This window comes from Talpa europaea, assembly GCF_964194135.1.
Source record: "Talpa europaea genome assembly, chromosome: 2".
Classification (NCBI taxonomy): Eukaryota; Metazoa; Chordata; class Mammalia; order Eulipotyphla; family Talpidae; genus Talpa; species Talpa europaea.
In genome coordinates, this window is record NC_140068.1 from 92612363 (window position 1) to 92633661 (window position 21299).

The 21299-nt window shown below is 38.5% G+C and overlaps 1 protein-coding gene across 1 annotated transcript in view; it reads left to right on the plus strand.

Annotated features, from left to right (window-relative positions):
• BTBD9 (BTB domain containing 9) overlaps positions 1–21299 on the plus strand; it is a gene marked incomplete at its 5' end in the record, with an annotated part of 335693 nt that overhangs the window by 196284 nt on the left and 118110 nt on the right. The window contains one exon of the mRNA XM_084256954.1: positions 9128–9237. Within this exon, the coding sequence (XP_084113080.1) occupies positions 9128–9237 (110 nt within the window). The remainder of the gene's footprint in view (positions 1–9127; positions 9238–21299) is intronic.

A 21299-nucleotide genomic window follows, 5' to 3' on the forward strand; every position in this document is an offset into this window, starting at 1 on the left:
TGTGCATAGGACTCCCAACATAAAAGGTGTGGATGTTGGGAAATGTCTTTTTTTTTTTTTATATCATTGTTTCTTTTTAAACAATATTTGCTTCCCCCCACCCCCTCAGGTGTAGTCCCCATAGAGATTCCTTCACCAATGCACCCGTGCACCGTCGCCACAGTCCCGTGTGCTCCTCCCTCCCTCTCTCTGATCCTGCTCCCAGAAATGTCTTTTTAAATGATTGGGCAGACTGACCCATGTCTGCTTAGCCCCTACTCTAAGCCATAGACTCTGTAGACCCCCAAACAGTGCCACTGGAAGCAACTTGCTATTTTCTTTTCTCTTTTGCTTGTGTTAAAGTTTTAACACATTGACATATTTGGGCAGCAAAATCTCTTATACCAATAGTGTTGAAATTAGTAATCAATCCTTCATGCTACTTGCAAACTGGAGTTCAGGATTCTGCAGTGAAATGCCTCCGTGTGCACATCCATATCCGTACCTGTTTTGGCCGCCAGGACAAAAATATTTGTTTTTCTCTCTTTCTTGTGTTAGCATTTTTGAATTTCCTATTGGTGGTGACCATTCTTCTCAAGTTTCCTCTGATTTTTTTTTTTTTTTTTTTTTTACTTACTTACTTTGACTTCTCTGCCACTGGTTAGTAGCTATGTACTAACTATGTATAGTTATGTACTAACTATGTACTAGCTATGTATAGTTAAGCCAATGCTGAGTAAATGTCTTCCTCATTTTTTCCTCTCTTCCTCTGATCCATTTTCTAGGTAAGTGTCCAGAATTTCCCAAAGGGCTTAGGAAAATTTTCTGTGAGCATTGAATCATTCTATGGATAGTAGGTAGCAAATGTGAGACCTTTGTGGTTTGGGCTTGTTTTCCCCAAATACATTTCACTTAGTTCTCTAAGGAACTATTATTGCCTTAAAGAACATAAGTTTCTTTACATAGCTCATAAGGAAGACTGAGACATTGATGGACATATGTTCTGTCAGGCTTTGAAATCTCCAGCCTGGCTTTATGAGTGTGTGGGTGTGGGTTTTCCATGCAAGGAGATAATGCATGCAAAGGCTAGCACACGGGATATGGTCCGAAGCTGGTAGCTTTTATTTTAATTGCAGGGCTAGTTTCTCGGGGGTATGAAGTGAAGATTTGTGATTTCCTCGCTCTCTGTGTCCTCTTTATTACTCTCTTGGTTTTCGTGCTCAGTTTTCACTTCTGTTGTTCTGACTGTCTTGAGCAATTCCTGTCTTATTTCTCAGAATGTCAAATGTTTACATTCTCAGAAGGATTTTTAGATTTTTCTTTAGGGGAAGGTAAATTCTTTCTCTTGTTCGCCTATCTTCTTCTATGTAATCTTCTACTCTAGAAGGAAAAAAAAATGCAATGCTCCTCTAGTCTTTAAAAATCTTAAGTTACAATAAATGGCATATATCCAACATAGCCTTAGATCAAAAAAAGAGAGAGAAACTTTCCTTACCTACCCTGATCCTAAAGCCAGTGTGCTACAGGCCATAGTCACCAAATGAGTTCTTACAGATTCATAGGGAAACTAACAAATTTAATTTTCTTCTGCTTTTTCTCTAGTGCACAATTCCATTAGACTCATTTGTCTACATTCTTAGAAATGCACAGCCTATTGGATAAACTGAAAAAGATAATGCAGCCATTTTAAAGACAAAAGTAGTGAAATTCTCACCACTACCACCCCTCACTCTCCAACCCCCACCAGCACCCCCAGCATCTTGGGCTAGGGGAAAAGTTAATGAAAAAATGCAAATGTTGAACTTTTGGTAATTTAGTTCTATTTCTTAAAATATACATTGTGTTGGTTTCAAATGTTTTATTGAGTAATAAAATTGGTTAACAGTATTCCCACATGGGGATTTGTTCACATTAGCGACTAACAGAGAAGAAGGAATTGGTTAATTCATATTCATGCTCTCCCCTCTCCCCCCTCCCCCCTCCTGTCCTCCCTGGCATGTCCCTCCCTTATCCTGGCTCTCTCCCTCCCTCCCTCCTCTCCTTAATTCATATTTTATTTTATATCTTCCTTTTCCCATTTTGTATCTCCATATCCTTTGAAAATTACATTCTGAAAAAAAGGAAAGGCAAAAAACAGAATTAAACCATGAAATAAATATTTCTTCCAATGAAATTTAAATCAGTCCCTCCTTCCAGATCTTATGAAGCCTACTTAATTAGATGCTAGCCTATATTCTACTAAATATCTATAATAGTATGGTGTCTATACCTCAGATTCAGACTCATTTACACTCTGTCCATGCTTTAGCTCAGGCATTAGCCTGAGCTAATTATGCCTTCCCATTTGACCCTACTTTTATTCCTGCAGGGAGAGGTTTTATAACTGTTTATCCTTCCAATTTAGCAAGTTTGTCTATAGAGTTATATGCTGAATAGATCACCTACCAACCTGTGGGTAATTATTTGTTTTTTAAATTCATTATCTGTCTCTTGACCTGAAACAAATTCCATTGGGAAGAGATTTTATCTGTATTGTACACAGCAACCATTACTGTCATATAATAAACACTCAGTTAAAATTTGTTGGATGATCAATAATTATTGTGGTGGGGGCAATTATTTGTTTTACCCATGTTTATTTTGATTTTGAAAGCAAGAGTAATTCACAGGGATGATTTTTCAAGTTCATGTTGCTAAATGTGGTATTTTAATATTAAGCTACTCTTGTGAATAGGTAAGAAGCATTTGTCTTTCTCCTCACTACTACTACCATTATGGAACCTGAGCCAGTAAAATTGAGGGAATTAGCCCAACCTAATGCATTGAGAACTTCTAATTAGAACCTACAGGTTTCCTTCAACTCAGTCTGTCAAAAGTCATGCAGTTTGATGTGTCTTAGTCTTGCCTTGTAAATTGCCCTGTAAACTTCTCTGATGATCTTTATATCCTGTCTGTTTGGTACATTCCTCACAATGCTTAGCACAATTTCTCTAGAAGGTGTTTATTAAATTACAATTAACAGCATCTTTACTCTGATTACTTCCAAGGGCTATTGACTAGTAATTGTGCAAGCGGAGATTGAAATGAATCAAGTAAATTTTATATATTTCTATCAGTTTCATATGAGTTATGTAAATATTATGTTTAGGTTATTGTAACACTAATGTCCAAATATAATTTCATAAAATGAAGACATTGTTATGGCAGGTTTCAGTTACTGTATATTTGGAGGTGGGAAAAAAAGCCTACTCTTCAAAATGTACATCCTTCCCAAAAAACACAGCTTTTAGATATTTGTCTCTGGTGTTGGAATGACTTCTTATTTTGAGTAGCACCAAGGGTTGATGTTTTAGTAATTATTTACCCATCTTATGCCCTCTGCATACATGATTCCATATCACATCAATTTTCTCTGAAAAATGAGATGACTTCTTGTTGTGTGTGTCCTTCCGGGTGCATAGTGGAGGTGCTGGGGCTTGATTGCTCCCTCTGCCGGGCTGAGGCTCCGGGGGCACCAGGGCATTAGCCTCTGCTCAGGCTAACTCTGGACAGCGTGTTTAACCTTTCAATAATTCTTCCTCTCTCAAATAAGCAAATGCTGCTGAGTCCCTTGCTGAAGTCAGTAGAAGAGAATCTATAGCTCCACAGATCAGCCAGAGGGAAGGTTTTCAAAGAGTAACAAATCTTTTCTCTTGCAACATGCTTTTTCTAGAAGCTTTTTGTCATTCTGGCAGTAAACTGTTTTCCCCTTGCTGCCTTAGCAACAAGACCTGAAGTCACTTCCCTCTCCATTCTGTGGTCTGATTTTAAGAGCACTAACAGATATACCTAGAACTAGTGTTGTAGAGCAACCCCGATACAAAACGGGGTGCCTGACTGTGGGTCCTCACCCGCGCGCTTAAAAGGACTTATCAATGCTCTACTGCAGGCACACGTGAAAGGTTCACAAAAGGTTTATTTACAAGGAAAGGGGAAATGAGGAAATGTACAGCTCTGGGAGAAAAGCGGGAGACAAAGTTTTAAATGAGTCCTACCCGATCCGCCGATCAGGAATCCCAAAATGGCACTCTGAGAGCTGGCCGCCAGCCAGGAGCGGTGAAGCCAGGAGGCGAGCGATCGCGAGCCAGAGAGAGAGCCCAAGGCCCACGTGTTTGGTTTTTTATATCCAACCTGGCTGCCCAACTCCACCCTCAGGTCCCAGCCACCCTCCCTTGGTGGTGATGGGATTTGTCTTTCCCAGAGTCTTGATGGCTTTAGTCTGGAGTGGGGGTGGAGTCCACAAAGCCTGTATGGGATTAACTCAGGACATCACTTCCCCCTAACACTAGGAGAAAATACAAACTGGGGGAACGCACAGACATTACCTGCTCTTTAGGTTAGAGAATTATTTATGTACCTTTTTAGTAACTCCTTGAAAGAAAGGGTCAAATAGGAAATCTTGGAAATGGTGAATCTAAACCCCACATGGTCACAAGTTCTTAGTAAACGCTGTAGCTGAAGTTCTTGTCAGGGAAATGCCTCTGACTATAGAAGAGAACAATTTTTCTTCTCAGAGTTTTCTATGGCTACCTCAGAGGAAGAGCCAAAATGTTAACGATTCCTTCTTGTGTACCAATATTAGGCTAACTCTGGTTTTCTCAAGATTCTTTGTTTAACCCAAGAATATGAAGTTCAATTTGAGTATAAAACTTTGTTTACCAAAGAATCAAATTATGATGGATTTGAGCTTTAGTTTATCCCTGGTAAGCTCATTTAAATATTTCTTACTGAATTCAGTGTTATCTTGTAGTAGTAGATCCTGTTCAGCACAGAAGTTAGGTGATCACCTAGAGGCAAGGTTATGCATTAACTATAACCCTAAGTAGATGTGTGGCTTCCCAGAAATGAAGACTTGAGATACCAAGGCATTTACTTAAGGTGGGAATATACAAGTTACTGATTTTCTCTATTTTCTTTAGTATACTAAAGATGTATAATATATGACTTAGAAATTAAATGTGGTAACATACGCACAAGAAATTATGCAAACATGAGTTCAGGCTAGGAATCTATACCTTCTTAGAACAGGCAGACACTCTCTGTAGGTCATAGTATGATGATATATCTCTCTGTAAGAAATTTCTATATTTCTTAATAAATTAAAACTGCAAGGCTTACACAAAAAGTTCTTCAGTGAGAAACTCTTCTGCTCAACCAAATACAGGCTAAAGAATCTTCCCTTGCTCCCTCCTGCCTAGCTAAGTCATGTCAAGAACATTTTAAATAGTTTTTTCTGAAGACTAAAGACTTAAAGCAGAAGCGACCACAGAGCCAGGTACTCCACATTCAGAAAGGAACTCCTTTCTGTGGCTTACAGTGCCTGCATGTGGTGCCCTACAAGGAAGGATGAGACCCCACTGGTGTTCATGAAGTCTGCCCTCCTTGTGGATATACCACTTCAACATCTACAGTTAGGAATACTCTCTCAGACACCAACATTCTTAGATGCCAAACCAGGAAATTCTGCATCCAACAATCTAGTCTTTGAATTTCTAAGTAATGATATCCTACTCTGCCAAGCACTGCTTTAGGCACTTTAAATACTTATCTCAGTATCCTCTAAGGTTTGTTGACTGCATTTTAGAGAGAAGGGAAACAAAGGTTTAAAACATTTTCCCCCAAGTGACACCACTCATTTCAGGGAATGAGCTGGGCACAAACCTGGTTCCATTAGACCCCATCAGTGCCTTTCAGCTTTAGAGTGTTATCCTAGGAAGACTTAGGTTTCATTTTATTAAAGAAGACAGAATCTCTTCACTCACAGTATTATAAATCCTATAAACTTCTGCATTGAAACACATTCAGAAACCTGTCTTTGTGAGAGATTAGAACACAGCTAACATGGGGAAGGGAGGAGAGACTTGGAAACAGACTGTTACATGAGAGCTCATGTGGACAGCATTCATCCTCATCAGAAATGGCCAATCTGTTGCCTAGCTGCCTTCCTCAGCTCTGTTTAAGTTTTAATTATCTTCCAACTGTCTGAGCTGCTGTTGAGGACCTCAGAGAGAACAAAGGATAGCTGGTGTATTTTTCAGCAGTGCTCCTCTCTGCACACTGATGAAGTTACTAGCTGCCACTGCCCTTATTATCAGGTTAAATCAAGAGTCTGACTGTGTATTGGAGAGATGATGCTGAAAGGAAAAAATTAATCTCAAGTATTACTTCTTTCTCAGAATCCTTTGTGACAGAGAAAATGTGGCATCTATTTCTCCTGTTTAAGTGTTGTGGCCCAGAAGCAAATTTTGCTTTGTTTTTGAAAAAAAGTTTTAAAAGAGAGAGAGAGAACGAGCGCACGTGTGCACTCTCTCCCATTCCTTACCCCAATGGGTTTTCAATAGCTCAGGTAATAATATCATCTCTTCTGCCTCTGGATGCGCCATCCTAGCCCATTAAGGAAATCTGCTCAGGGTCAGACTGTACCTGTGCTGCCTCCCTCTCCCCTCCGGGCATTGCTCATAAATCAAGGTCTCCTCCCCTGTGCTGGACAGGCCCTCTAAGGTCTTCATGTACAGTTCCAGGATCCTCTGAAGCTGGGGAATTCACGGAAGCCTATTTGCTATTTCTAGTCAGGAAAATAGTATTTGCTATTTCTAGTCAAGGAAAAGATCTTCAGTAAAGGAAAGATCTCCCTATGCTAGAGACATGGAGCATGGCTTCTTTTTTTATGACTTTGTTACCGGTTTTTAAATGTGTATTTGAATAAGGACTTTGTGCCATTTTTGTAAATTATGCTATAATTTTATGGGGACTTAGAAAATATTGTAGAACTAGAATAATTAAACTTGTAATGAGCATTACATATAGCAGGCTAATCAAGAAGTGTGATGTACAGTAGCGAATTGCTAATTTGACCTCAGGATTATGCAGCAGAGATAACATTATCTTCATTTATAGAGAACTTTTTATCTGGAGGCATCTCTCAGCGCTTTTCCAACCTTATATATTATCTTGTTTGTTATCACAAACACTATCATTAAGGTTGTAAAATGTATTTCAGGACAATTTTTTATTTTCAGTTTCTTATAATTGGGGTATAAGAGAGGGAGGGAAGGTTGCCTTTTGTCTCCCGTTCCTGATACTTGCGCTAGGGTAAAATTGGGGAAATGATGGCTAACTAAAATAGGGGAACCTTAGTCCGTATGTTTTGAAAAGAAAGGGAGGAAGGGAACTTCACTGCATCCCCTTAGGTCAGCTGGGACTATTAGCTTTAAGAATTGACAAGGGGGAGAGACCCTGCTAGCACTTCCTGGCTCCTCTACCTTGCACACTATTAGGAAAGCTGTCTGCCTTTTGGTAGAGACTGCGACCTTGGGAGCAGGAAAATGATCTGATCAGATTCCACCAAACCACATTCCCTGTATCCCCTGCAGAGCTGCAGACAGCAGCACTCAGGCCATCACCATCTTGTGCGGTTGAAAATGCTATGCTGGTTGAGTTCCTGTGGGTTTAAGGAAATGGACAAAATTAGATTCAGACCAAGGTGCCAGGCTTAACACACCCCTTCTCTTCCAGAAAGCACCAGAAAGAGTGTCACTGCCAATAGTAAAGGACACCAATCTGTTCTACCCAGACCGTTAAGAACTTATTTTACATGAACTCTACCTACCCACCCATCCAAACCCACTGAAATCGGTACATTCTGTCTACTCTCAGTCCTAAGAAAACAGATCTGGGCCAACCTCCTGCTGAACCAGAGGACTGTGGGGCATGCAGCCACATAGGAAGAGTGGTGTCTCCCTGCAGTGGCTATGTGGACACTGAACAGCCAGTGCAGGAGGCAGCACTTACGTTGGTTATGGAGATGAGGCATCAGCTCGTGTCAAGGAGCAGATGGCTAAATGAGGAGCGCAGGGAATGCTGTGAGATTCAGGTTTGAAGAAACAGGAGGGAAAATAACCCGTGATGGAGAAACCCCAAATATAGTCTCCTTAATGTGAATTTTTCAAATAGGCATTTACATCATATAGTTAACTCAGAGCGATGAGAAATGTTAAGGAAATTACTGAATTAGTGAACAGCTATTAACCCAGAAGTGAAATCATATCATCGAAGTTGAAGGTTGTTTTACCCAGTGGAGGAAGGGTATTACTAAACCTTGCCCAGCCTGTCCTCTCCTAATTGAAATCTGTTCGTTTAATATGCCCCATCCTGCAGAGCACATAGTTCACAATTTGGGAGAGCATAATCAGCAAATCTACTTATTTTTCCTGGTTTTTCATTTGAACTCCAGTAACGGTGTGTGGCACATTCCCCAGGGAATTCTGTGACTCTCAGAAGGGTGAGCCTGTCTGTTCATTAACCTGTGAACCATCTGGTCCCTTTGGAGAGTGAAAGTTGCTCCAAGGTTAATGCTTGTTGGTCAGAGGTGAAGCCTCCAGGGAGGTACAGAGGGTGAACAGGCCAACAGGCTCAAGACCTGCTCATGAAACTACACAAGCCACGTTGGTGTGGCCAGAAGGGAGGCTGCAGAGCAGGCTGGGTCCCCTTTGCAGATCACTTCCTCTGGTCAGGAGAAGACTTCCCAGCAGTTAAGGGGGTGGGAGGGTGTTGGCATAAGTATATAGGGTTAATTTCCCAGTGAGGATTTACGAATGATAGTAAAATATAAGAAACTGAGTGGGTTTCAGCAGTTTCTATGGATTTTTCTTTTAAACAAGAAGGCAATTTTGATTTCATGTATTTGTCTCCACTGGCCGAAATTTTTCACTGCGTTGGAAAGCATTTGACTTTCCGAGTGTTTGTGCACTGTGTGCGGGCATACTCCCAACCACAAGATGAGGATAGACGCTGTTAGTCTCACGGACCTATACTCATATGCAGAGGTTGAATGGAATAATACCTGGTTTGATTTTCTAGGTAAATCAAATCTAAGTTCTACTTAACTCTCTAGAGAGTGGCATTTCCCTAATTTTGCTGTAATTCTTCTAGACTCCATTAGAGCTAGCCCCCAGGAGCAGGTACAGGGTCTAAAGTCAAGTTCAGAGTCTCTTTTAACCTATCAGAGTACATTTCATATTTACATAAGGTATCTTACTCTGTTATCTTTGGGTTGGATGTGATAGAAGCTCATTTTCCTCAACAAATTTTCTTTCCTTTTTACCCCCAGGTATATTCGAATAGTTGGAACTCACAACACAGTGAACAAGATTTTTCACATTGTGGCTTTTGAATGCATGTTTACAAACAAAACCTTCACTCTCGAGAAGGGGCTGATAGGTAAGTATTACAATTATATTTTATAATTATATACTTAGATATTTTATCTTCAAATATTTTGTTACTCCATTAACTTGTCTTAATCCACCTCCTAATCAGCTCTAAGAATTCTGGTTGATTTGAATGCCTTATGATTGTTATGATTGAGTGACATAGGCTTATATTTTTAGAAGTAGTCAAAATAACAATTCCAGTACCCTTAAAAGAATATAAATATTGTACTAGTAGATAAGAATTGAAAATATTCTAGAGAATCATTCAGATTTGCTATGTGGGAGTACTTGTAGTAGTCATGAAAAAACCTTTAATACCAAAACTTTAATGGAGGGAAGATCAGGAAAGAAGTCTGTAAAATATTGATCCAATGTCCATGCTTTTCAGACATGCAGATATTATGCAGATGTTATGACCTTTGATTTGATAAGAATGGTTGCTCGGCTAGGAGACTATCTTCTTTTCATGGACACATCAGTCCATATTTGCCCTATTTAACTAAGTTCATCTCATGAAAATGCCTGCATATAATTTGAGGAAGACCAGAGTAACTGAATTATCATTATGACAGTCAAGTTATCTTGTGAGTGTTTCTAATTTTGGTTTAGTTGTTTCTTTGGCTGTTTTCTGTTATGCCTTATTTTTGTTTAAGGTAATATTTATTCTGGTAGTGTATGCAGTCCATCCGAAGTCTTGACATTCTAGATGTCACAAGTGGCTTTCCCCAATCAGACTGATTATTTCCTCTTTTTATCATACCCACAGCTTTGCACTCATTACCTACAAAGATCAGTTTGGCAAATTAGATCCTTGAATCAATCCCTTTTTACTGCAACTTTTTTGAAAAGGGACTCTGTATATTCAATTGGGGGGACAAGATGTCCCTGCCTTGGTGCACCTAAAATAGAATTCTTTGTTCCTAGAGACTTATTTCTTCTCTTCTTCTCAAGTCTAGTCTGGGCTGGGAAGTAAAACTTAAGGACACATGCTCTAAAAACTTGGTGGTAGCTAGATTAAAAAGAATGTTTACTTATTCTTTGGATGATCGTAAGTCCAAATTTTCCAAGTACCTGGTATGTCCTAATGTAATTCTTTACTTACATAATTTGGGAGAGTATGACTAATAAAATAGCAGGAGTAGAAATTTTTTTTGTTAACTCAAATAAAATGAGTACTTTGGTTTTAAAGTTGTTATGGATGTAATCTTTGGTATTAAAGGTAATTTTTAATAATTTTGGTGTTTTTAAGTAATTTTAAAGTTAACAATGCTGCAGCATTAACTGATATTATCAAGACTTTTAATTCTGGGTTGCATAGAATTATAGTGATAGAGGATTGTAGGAAAAGTTCTCCTTTTCACCTGTAGCTTGTGTTCATCTAGACTGTAGGCCTGGCTGTGTGATTGTGTCGCTCCTCACTGAGAAGGTTCTTAGAAACCAAGCCACCTTTGTAGTCACACAATGTGTAGCACTTGGGTGCTCATTTCAACCCAGAGCATGCCTTTTGAACTGGCTGCATAGAAGGCACTGTCTGCATAAACTGTAGTTATGAAAGACACAGGCCTATCTGGCATGAGCCATGAGCCACCATTACAGGCCTGAATGTTAGATTGTGGTGAGGAAGGGTGTTGTTGGTCTGCATGTTTTGTCCAAACTGAATTAATCAATCCCAGAGGCCATAGGAATCTTAGGCCTGTCAGGAGATGAAAAGATTGCAAAGATGCAAGCGATGTTTTTGGTGTAAGGTCACTTTTCTATGATGCTCACAAGTTTGACCAAAAAGAGCACTGCAGTCATCTGCCTGTCATCACCCCTCAACAGAATGGGAGCAATAGTCCAGGTAGGCAGAGTTGCATGTACACTTGTCAACAGATGGCCAGCAGTAGGCTCCCCTCTGGCCATGCCCCTACCACCTTCACCTCAGAGCATCCCCCATGCTGGGCAGACAGGGAGGTATGTGAGTTGTGAGGGAGTGCAGGGGGATTTCATTGTCCTTTGACATGGCAGCTCTGCTTAGTTTCAAGGAGTGTTTGAAATAGTAAAGGCCAGTTTTCCATGCTGATGATCTCAGGTGCATTTTGGCCGCACACAAGCTTTAGCCAGCCACCCAGCAGGGACTTCCAGGAAAGGAGTGTCTTCCAGTGGGGGTTAGTAGATGTCAGAGTCACCTGGAGTTATTTTTAAATTGCAGCTGCCTGCCATTTACTCCTTGTACTATCCTGTGAAATATGTACTCCTCCCTTGAGAACTACAGATACACACTGCAGGTTTTCATGGGGAGAAAAAAAGGTAAAACTAAAATAATGTTATCGTGAATAATTCCTAGGGTATCAAACCGTACTCTTTTGTTTTGTGATTCAGTTTTCTTTCATGGTTCAGGCTACTCTAATTAGAGCAGTTATTCTTAGAGGCTTTAAAAATCACTTTCAAAGTATTTGCATTGTTTTTTAAAATCAGATTTTAATGTTAGTACTTAAAAGTGTATAATGATGCCAGAAAAAACATAAATAAATGTAACTGCATCAGCTTTATAAGATTTTTGTTTTCTTGTCCCACCAAGGGGTTTTCCTCCCCATTTTTATTGACAGCGTGTGATTCTTCAGGATGCTTCCCTGTGCAGATTCATGGGGAAGCTTTGAAGCTATGTGGGTTCATAGATCCATGGGTACAGCCCCTCTGACCACACACACTAGATCAAGATTCAGAAGCTACCTACAGCATTTCTCCCACCTTGGCTGCTGAGGGCTCCACAGCCCCTTCTTGTTTAGTGGCTGCTTCTGGATCATGCAGGGATATAGTTTCACCCAGGAAAGACAGTCTGTGATGCAGTAGTCTCCTCTGTGTTAGGATCATTTGTAGGAAACCCTGACCGGTCTTATCACTGAGGCATGGAGAGAATAATTAGAGTAGATGTGACTGCTCTTTTATAAGCAGTCAACCTCCCAAAGATGTGTTTGCCTTGGCGCTCCACTCTCAGTTAACTACAGGGCATTCTCCTGTTCCTCATAATAATTGTCAAATATTTCTTTTCCTTTAATCTTGTGTTTAAATTCACTTCTTTGAATACCCCACTAGTTATTCAAGTAGAGAAAATAGTCCCATCACCCAGCTTACAGAACTAGTTTATCTATATATGCTACCTACTTCCTCCCCATCAGATTATTTTGAAGACAATCACAGACATTTTATCTTCTTACCCATAAATATTGCAGTATGTTTCTCTAAAAGCAAGTCCTTTGTTCTGTAGCCATCATCATCACATTATTACAATACCTCCAAATTGGGAACTGTAATCCTTTACAAGTTAAATATACAGTCAGTGTTCAAATGTCTCTAATAAGATCAGTCTGGAGTGAGTTTATGTTTCTGAAAGTAGTTTAAATGGGAATTCCAATAAGGTCCATAGTGTCAATAGATAGTTGTTATACTACTTATGTCTTTAAAGGTATAGATTCCCTGCCACAAGTCTATCTCAGTCTTTCCATTGTTCTTTTTCCACCTCTTTCTCTAATTACAATTTATTTATTGAAGAAACTAGGTTTTTCCTGTAGAATTTCTAACAGCCTGATTTGGGTGAATGAGTCTTCTGGTGACATTAACATATTTCTTTGTTGTGCTTGTTACTTGCAAGTTAGAGAGATCAGACACTGATTCCAGTTCTGTTCTGTTATAGGAATGCTCTGTGGGTGTGATCTGTGTCTGTCAAGAAGCTCAGAACATCTTTGGTTGCTCCTTTCTTTCAGTTACTCACATTCACTCATGATTTATTTCCTAGATTCATCTTTTCATAATTTGGGTTTGCCAAATGGTTATATTTTAATTCTATCATTCCTTCTAGTTAAATAGTTGGAAACACAAAACTTTCATCCATATTTATTTGGTAATCCTGAGATATAATATGCCCAGGTACCAGTTTTCAAACTTCAGAGGTTATTGTTACCTAGGATCTTCCAGAAATGATCGGTGAGGTTTGCTTGTGAGATATTTTCTTGGGTGGGGGTGGAGGTGAGGTGGGAGAAGAGGCGTTTATATCATTTCAAATTTGTAGAATTAAACAAATTTGTATATCTTCTAATCCCTTGCAGTTAATATTATTGATAATCAAATTATCCCCTTCTTTAGCCTCTTCCTATGGCTCTTGAGTCCTTTTGACATGACCTCAGTATTCCTCAAATAGTTCCATGATATCTGGCATAACAAGATGTACCAGGGGATCATCCAGTATATTTCATGCCCCTGAGGAAATGGAATCAGCCATTTCAAGAAACCCTGGTTCCCATTAGTGGGAAATATTTGAAAAACTCAGTCTAAACACTAGAGGTAATACTTGCTACTAAGTTGGACACTGTTTCTATGCCTCTTCCATGGACCGAACTAGGAGATAGATATATGCATGTATATATATTTACTTATCACATACTTAGCAGGTAAATTGTATCATGAGTGCAACACTAACTCTAATTAAAATTCAGTACACAAATTCTTTGTTCAATCTTTTGATTTTTCATCTCCTTTTTCCATATTGCCATTGACATAGCACAATAATTCATTTGCTTATCCCCAGGACATATAAAATAGCTCAGAATTACAGTGCCAATACTACCACAAGCCATATGATTTCTGAAAGTAGTTTAAGATATTTGTAATTTGGGGCCTGTAAGGTACATCCCAGTATAGATATACATTAAAATTACTGTGTTTTGAAAGTATGACTTGTACAAAAAGGAAGAATGATATAATATATATATATAATTAAATTAAAATGCTGAAAGAAAAAAATTGCTGTGTATTAAAGTCACTTAAAATAATTCTCTGTGTGGTCATGCCACTATTTCAATATAGCTAGATTCATTTGCTTTCATTATTTAGGGACCGACTTCTAAAATTTTTGTTTCACAACGATGTAAAATATATACATGCTTGCAAAATCAAATTTACTGAAGAACTATTTTTAGAGACAACCGCTTCTGTTTTTATCTTCTGTATTCCTATAAGCAATCTCTTTCTCCCCTTTAATGATTTTGGTTATCCTTTTATTTTAAAAAATGGTAAATGTAAAAAAATGGTAAAAAATAAGTAAATGTATATATAATTTATATTTTGTATTCCTCTAACATTCTTAAGTAATTGGAAGCATACTTTATGTTATATATTCTTTCTTCACCTTGCTTTTTTCCTACCTAATTCTTATCCTAGAGCTGGGTCTGTAAAAAATGATATTTATTCATTTTATAACTACAAGGTACTCATTAGTGCAGATGTACTGTAGTTTATTCAACCAGTTCTCTATTGATGAACGATTTGGGTGTTTTCCATCTTCTTCTGTTGCAAGTTGAGCTATTGCCTTGTACATAAGTCTTTTGCTGTTTTTGCTAATATGTCTTTGGGATAGATTCCTGGAAACTGGATTACATGGTCCAAGGGTAAATGCACACAAGATTTTGCTATATTGCCAAATTCACCTCCATGGTGATTGTACCAATTTTAAATTCTCATTGGCAATGTATGATAATGAACATTTCCCCACAGCCTTGCCAGTGGAACATATTGTCAAACTTCTGGATCTTTGCCAGTCTGATAGGTGAGAAATGGTATCTCAGTGCAGTTTTAACTGCATTTCCCTTATGAGAGAAATTGAGCAGCTTTTCATATGTTTAAGGGTCATTTACATTTCTTTTTTCTTTTTTAAATAGCTCTCCTCTTATGAGTCTTGTTGATGAATAGAGAATATGCTTTTTAGTAAGACTTGGGGGAGCAGTAAGTACTTTACACTGATAATAGAGTATCTTATTTCCCTTCTTAAGGTCTCCTGCTTCTTTTGGAAAACATGAGCTCTCTTGTAAGCTCCATCCTTATCCTTCTCAACCTCTGCTTAAGAGATAATAATAGAACTTGGAGCTCTAAGCTCAAAATTCACTGTTCAAAGAATGAAAAGAAGCTTCCATTTCCATCTTTAGATCGTTAAATGTTACTTCCATGTCTGGCAACATGGGTCCACAAACACTCATGACTTTTTTGGTTCTAGTTTCTTGTTAGTAATTGATGTAGGAAACCAAATAGGCAGCAAAAGCACAGGAACTCTGTTGCTAAAGCTCTAGAAAATCTCACTGTTACTGCCACCGTGGAACTGTGCTGCTGAATAGGAGCACTGGAGCGACATTCACCTGCTACTGCACTGTTATAGGGTAACCAGAAGCCAAAAGAAGTGTCTTCGTTCTTCCTTCTATCTTCTAGCATTATGCCAGTTTCTTCTGTTAGTAGAACTTCACCAAAAGCCAAGCTGTCAAGCTTGAAAAATGTAGTTTACAGAGTTTCAGCCTTCGATATGCAGCATAGAGCAAGGGAGGGAATGGAGCTGAAAACTGACAGAGGACTGGTGCAAATGCAGAGACAGACATTGTAACGGGGGCTCAGGAAACTTACCATCCTGTCCGTAGTAGCTGGATAAGCACTTGGCAAGACATAGAAATATGTGGAACAGAGAACAGCAAAGACTGAAGCATAGTGTGGGAAAAGGTTAAACAATTGGGCTGTTTAAAGCGACCCAATGTATTTTCTTGCCTAGTAAGATAAAGCCTCATGAAGAACTGTATTATGAGCAGGGCCTTCAAGAATTCAATAAACAATATGAAGCATTACAAAAATGCTAGTTTACATGGCAACAGAAATGGCTGACAGTCCCCTTGGAGGAGCTAGAGACATAGGTGGTCTACAGTTGCTACTGTCATTTAAAAGTGTTTTGAAATTGTCACTGTGTGTTTAAAATTCTTTCAAAGTTCCTGGGAAAGTAAATAGAGTTGGAAATCTGTGCTGTGAAGGGCTTTTGGCATCCACTGAACCAGGGATATAACTTCTATGCTTTGTAACTACTTTTGAAAAGTAAATATCTCTCTAGAGCTAACAGAGAGACAGAGGTGCAAATGCAGAGAGACAGACAGTGTAATCAGGGAGTTCACTAGGGGGTGAGTGTGTGAGAATGTGGCAAAGAAGCAAACTTCTTCAAGTTGCAGAAGGAACCTATAGACCTTAATGCAAATAATTTTCTAAAATAGTACTACTGAGTCTGTACTAGTTTAGACCAAGAGGCTGTGCTTTCCCCAGCCTGTTTCACTATCCAGGTATTAAGGCTGGTTCTAATTGTCAGTGAAGCTTAACTCCTTTATCTACTGTAAATTACTTGGCATTGAGCAGACATTTATTAAGAGGCTTCCAAGTGTATCTTAAGCACTGGGAATAGAACGATGCACAGGTGTAGTTTCTGCCTTGGAGGATAATATGAGCTAATGGAGGAGAAAGACACTTAAACAGAAGGTGGCAACCCAGTAATATAACTCCTGTATTGGGACATTTTGGCAGCTACTGCCAAACACTGGATCAGGGACACCTGACCTGAGTTGGGGGCTGGTCAAGGAAGACCTCCCGATGGAGATGATGAATGGGCCAGCCCTTAAAGAGACAAAGGAGTGGAGGGTTAGGGAGAATAACACAAAATGGTCAGCACCTGAAAATTCTTAATTATCTCTGATCCACTCCAGTGGACCACCTTGCATCTAGAGGTAGGATTTGGAGAAGAAGTTAGAGTTATTTGTGGTCTCTTACAGTTCCCCTGGAGAATATTAAGCATTATTTTCTCATAAGATCTTACAGTCTTAAAAATATTAAGATAAATATCCCATAGTAATATATATAGAATATAATACAGTTTGTTTGCTTCCTACCCTGGAGAATCCATGTTCTCAAATAAGACTGGGCTACAGTTCTTACTTTGGGGAGAGGGTGAAGGGAGATGATTTATAAGTGACTTTCTCACAGTCATTGAGGTTTCTTGCTTTGGTGTGAGGTCATTTTGTACATAAAAGTTTTACTATTCTTCATGCATTTTCCCCTTAAGAATAAAGACTACCTGAAAAAGTTTTTATTGCTGTTATTTGACAGAATTTACTCATATTTTACAGGATAGAAATTTTTCAACACTGTATTCCTTGGTATAGCAGGAAAATAATGGGATATGTGTGTGTATTTAGGTAAATCTAATTGTGCACAGTTTGTTTATAAATGAGACATCTTGAAGCATATATCCAACATTATACAATATCACTTTCTCATAAATCATGGTCTGCCTCAAACTAGCATTATGAAGACCTGCATTGTAAAGGGCAAGATACTTCTCTAGCATAAACTGTGAAGGATAGTCTGGTGACAAAAGAGACCAATGTAGAGAGAGAGAGAGTGCACTTTTTCAAGCTTTTTTACACTTGCAGAATATTCTACTGAATAGAGGTGCTGTAATTGATTTAACTAGTCCCCTTTGGCAGAAATATAGGTGTTTCCCAACCCAAATGCCCAAAAATAGATGACTGGATCAAGAAGATGTGGTACATATATACCATGGAATATTACTCAGCATTCAAAAAAGATAAACACATGCAATTTGCAGCAACATGGATGGCGCTGGAAGGGATCATGCTCAGCGAAATAAGCCAAAAAGAAAAAGAAAAATACCGGATGGTCTCACTCATAGCAGGAATCTAGAAAACTTAAATAAGGGACCAGGAAAATGAATAACTATAAGAAAGTGAAAATCAAAATCAACAAAAAACTATGAACCAGAGACACTTTTAGGGGGGCGGGGGCGGGAGGGGAGGGATTGGGGTCAGAATGGGGGGGCTGCAATTGTATGGGGAATATAACAATAAAATTTATTAAAAAAAAAAGAAATATAGGTGTTTCCAAATTTTTACTATCAATAGTATTCTAATATAGTGACCCATTTTTTAAACAGTGAGGTTTAATCAGAGGTGACGTCCATAAAGACTAAAACAAAAAGATACCCACTATCACCCTCAAGTTGGCAACATAATTTGCAGGGCATAGTGCACATTGAAAATGTAGGACCCTTGTTCAAAGTTCAAGAAAAAGTGCCCTTGAAGGTGCTTTGATATCGCTTCTTTTCTTTCTTTTGCTTTCTCTCAACTCAGCATGGTGTTTCTATTTGTTTAATGTCATTCTAGGTAAAAAAATAAATGTATTCAGCTCTTAAATTACTAGCATGAATTTTATTATTTGTCTTTATATTGTGCAATGACAGTTTTAAGTGCAAATAAAAGAGCATTTATCTCATATGCAGAGTCACCAAAATCAAAATGTCACTAATACATGTATATGTATTTAATTCTTATGAGAACAATGGTAATTCTGCACAAAATTAAACTGTTTTTATTTCTGCATTCTACATTCTAACAACAGTCTGAACCATTGGATCACTGATGAGCAGGAAAGGATTGAAGGGAAAAGGAACCATGGGTTGCCCTATCTTTCCCTTTCTTTCTGTGTCATTATTTTCAGCTTAAGTACTTGGGTAGTACAGAGAAATAACAAGAGTGAAAAAGAGTTTCTTGGTCCTTTATGCTTCTTGTAATATTATCACCTTTTTTCTTCATTGGAGGCGAGTACTGGGTTGAAGGTAGTGTGGCTTCCCCAGGCTGTCAGCAGCCCTGCTTACTCAGTCACAGCACTCTTCCCTTACTTGGTGGGTCACTGGAATACTGTGCTCATGGGGCTTCATGAACATTGTACACAAAGTGGGGCACCAGGGGCTTGCGAATACATCTTTAGTCAATCTCCTCTATTCATAGGCTTGCTTTAATATCCCACCAGACTCTACTCAAACACCAGTTCAAAGGTAAGATTATTAAGAATTTTAAGACAGGAGCCTCCTGGTGGCGCAGCGGGTTGAGCACAGCACTGTGAAGCTGTCTGCAGCCTCTACAGAGCACGGGTTCGATTCCCGGCCGGCCAGGGAGATTCCCACATGGTGCGGCAGATCTCTCCTGTTGCGCCCACTGCTCCCCTCAGCAGTGCTTTCGGTCTTTCTGCCTGTTCTGCTCCCCACTCTGTCTCTGGTGAGTCCTGTCACCCTCCCGTGCCTCTGGCCTGTACCCCAGCTATTGTATAAATAAAAAAATAAAACTTTAAAAAGAAAAAGAATCATTTCTTTAAAAAAAAAGAATTTTAAGACAAAGACAGTGGCACATTAAGCAAAGTGTGGGTTCCTGCTGTGCAGGACCTGTGTGAAAGCACAGGTTGCATGCCCGAGAAGCTGGCCATCAGCACTGCTAAACATTGCTCTGGAACTTCTAGTGGTGGGGGTGGGGGAAGAAATTTGAACAAGAAATAGATACGATAGATATTGCTGAAAAGAGACCAAATATGATTGTTTGAAGATATACTAATATATGCAGAGAAATGAACTGAAAATTACAAAACACATAAGAGCTCCAAGAAATGTAGCCAGATACCATCATATATATGAAAATCAATAGTTTTCTCAAGTACCTGCAATCACCAGTTAGAAAGTATAATATTGGGATAGTCCATTCATAATAGCAATAAAAACTATAAAATGCCTACTACTTATCTATGAGCCATGATTCTCTTTTATGCCTAGTCCATTCCTAGCATATTGCCAGGGATCACCCATCTGAACCATTAGAATCCATATTGCATTAGAGTAGCGTAAGGATCAGCAGCAAAAGGAGAACACAGAAGGATGCTTTGGAGCCTGTAAATACTATAGGTGTGAGATGGGCATGCCAGGGGGACTTGGAATTTTTAAGTTTTTTTCCCCCTCACAAACACCTACCTACAAATAAAGTTAATAAATCTAATATGCAGGTTCTAATGTAAAGAAACTATAATTGTTTGAAAAACACTGTTTATAGTTGTTTATAATTGTTTGAAGAAGCACTCCTGGCTGAAAAATTTAATGTGGTAAAGATGTTGGTTCTTTCCATCTTACCTACCAGTTTAATGCAAGACTACTCAGAATTCCAATAAAATATTCTCCAAGAGAGTAAATAAATGGAATTCACCTCTCCCGCCCCCAAAATAAAATGAAAGGTCTAGTGTCACCAGATATAAAAATTACTATGGCATAATAAAGTAGTATATATTAATGCAAGCATAAACTGGTAGATGAATTAAGTAGTCATCCCAACTACAAATTAGATCCCAGCATATGTACGAATGTAGTGTGATGTGAAATAAAGATATGACATATCATATCAGTTGCGGATGAAAGAGTAATACAGCAAATGGGGGCGGGGAGATTGTTGAGTGGAAACACACAATAGTCCTCATCCTGATACCAAAATAGTTTTTCATTGAGAGTTAGGTTTGCAACATTATTCCAAAAGAACTTGTAGAGAAATATTAATAAGAACTTACCTGTTCTCAAGGTGAGAATAAAAATAAAAGATAGGAACAACACACAAAATTTAAAGATATTTGACAAACTGGGAACAAAAATTGCAACACACATGACAATGATTTTTTATTTTTAATGCATATGACATACTTTCAAATACATAAAAGAAAAACATGTAAAAGAACAATTTATTTATAAGGGGAGTAAAAAGAAATACAATAGTCAACAAGCTTGAGTTTGGTCTTAATAATGAGTAAATGCAAATTGAAACAAGATACATTTTTGGCCTGTTTTATTGGCAAAGATTTTAAATTTAAAATCATTTCCATAAGTAATAAAACAATCATTTCTCATCAGAAACCCAGCAATACAGCACTGTTCACAATAGGTAAGCTATGGAGACAATCCAAATGTCCAAAAATAGATGACTGGATCAAGAAGATGTGGTGTATATGCACAATGGAATATTAGTAAGCAATCAAAAAAGATAAATTCATGACATTCTCAGCAGCATGGATGGAGCTGGAAAGGGATCATGCTCAGTGAAATAAGCCAGAAAGAAAAAGAAAAATACCGATGGTTTCACTTATAAGAGGAATGTAGAGGATCCAAATAAGGTATCAGGGAGGGGAAAAAAAGTTGTTATAAAAAGTGAAAATCAAAATCAACAAGCAACTATAAACCAGAGACATTCTGCAGCAGGGGAGAAGGGAGCAGGATCAAAACAGGGGTGGAAAGAGCACAAGGGACTATGGTGATGGTGCACGGGTGAGTTGGTGGTGGGAATTTCATGGGGACTATAACCGAGATGAGAAAGCATACAATGTCCAAAAATGAAGAATGATGTAAAAAATATATGAAAT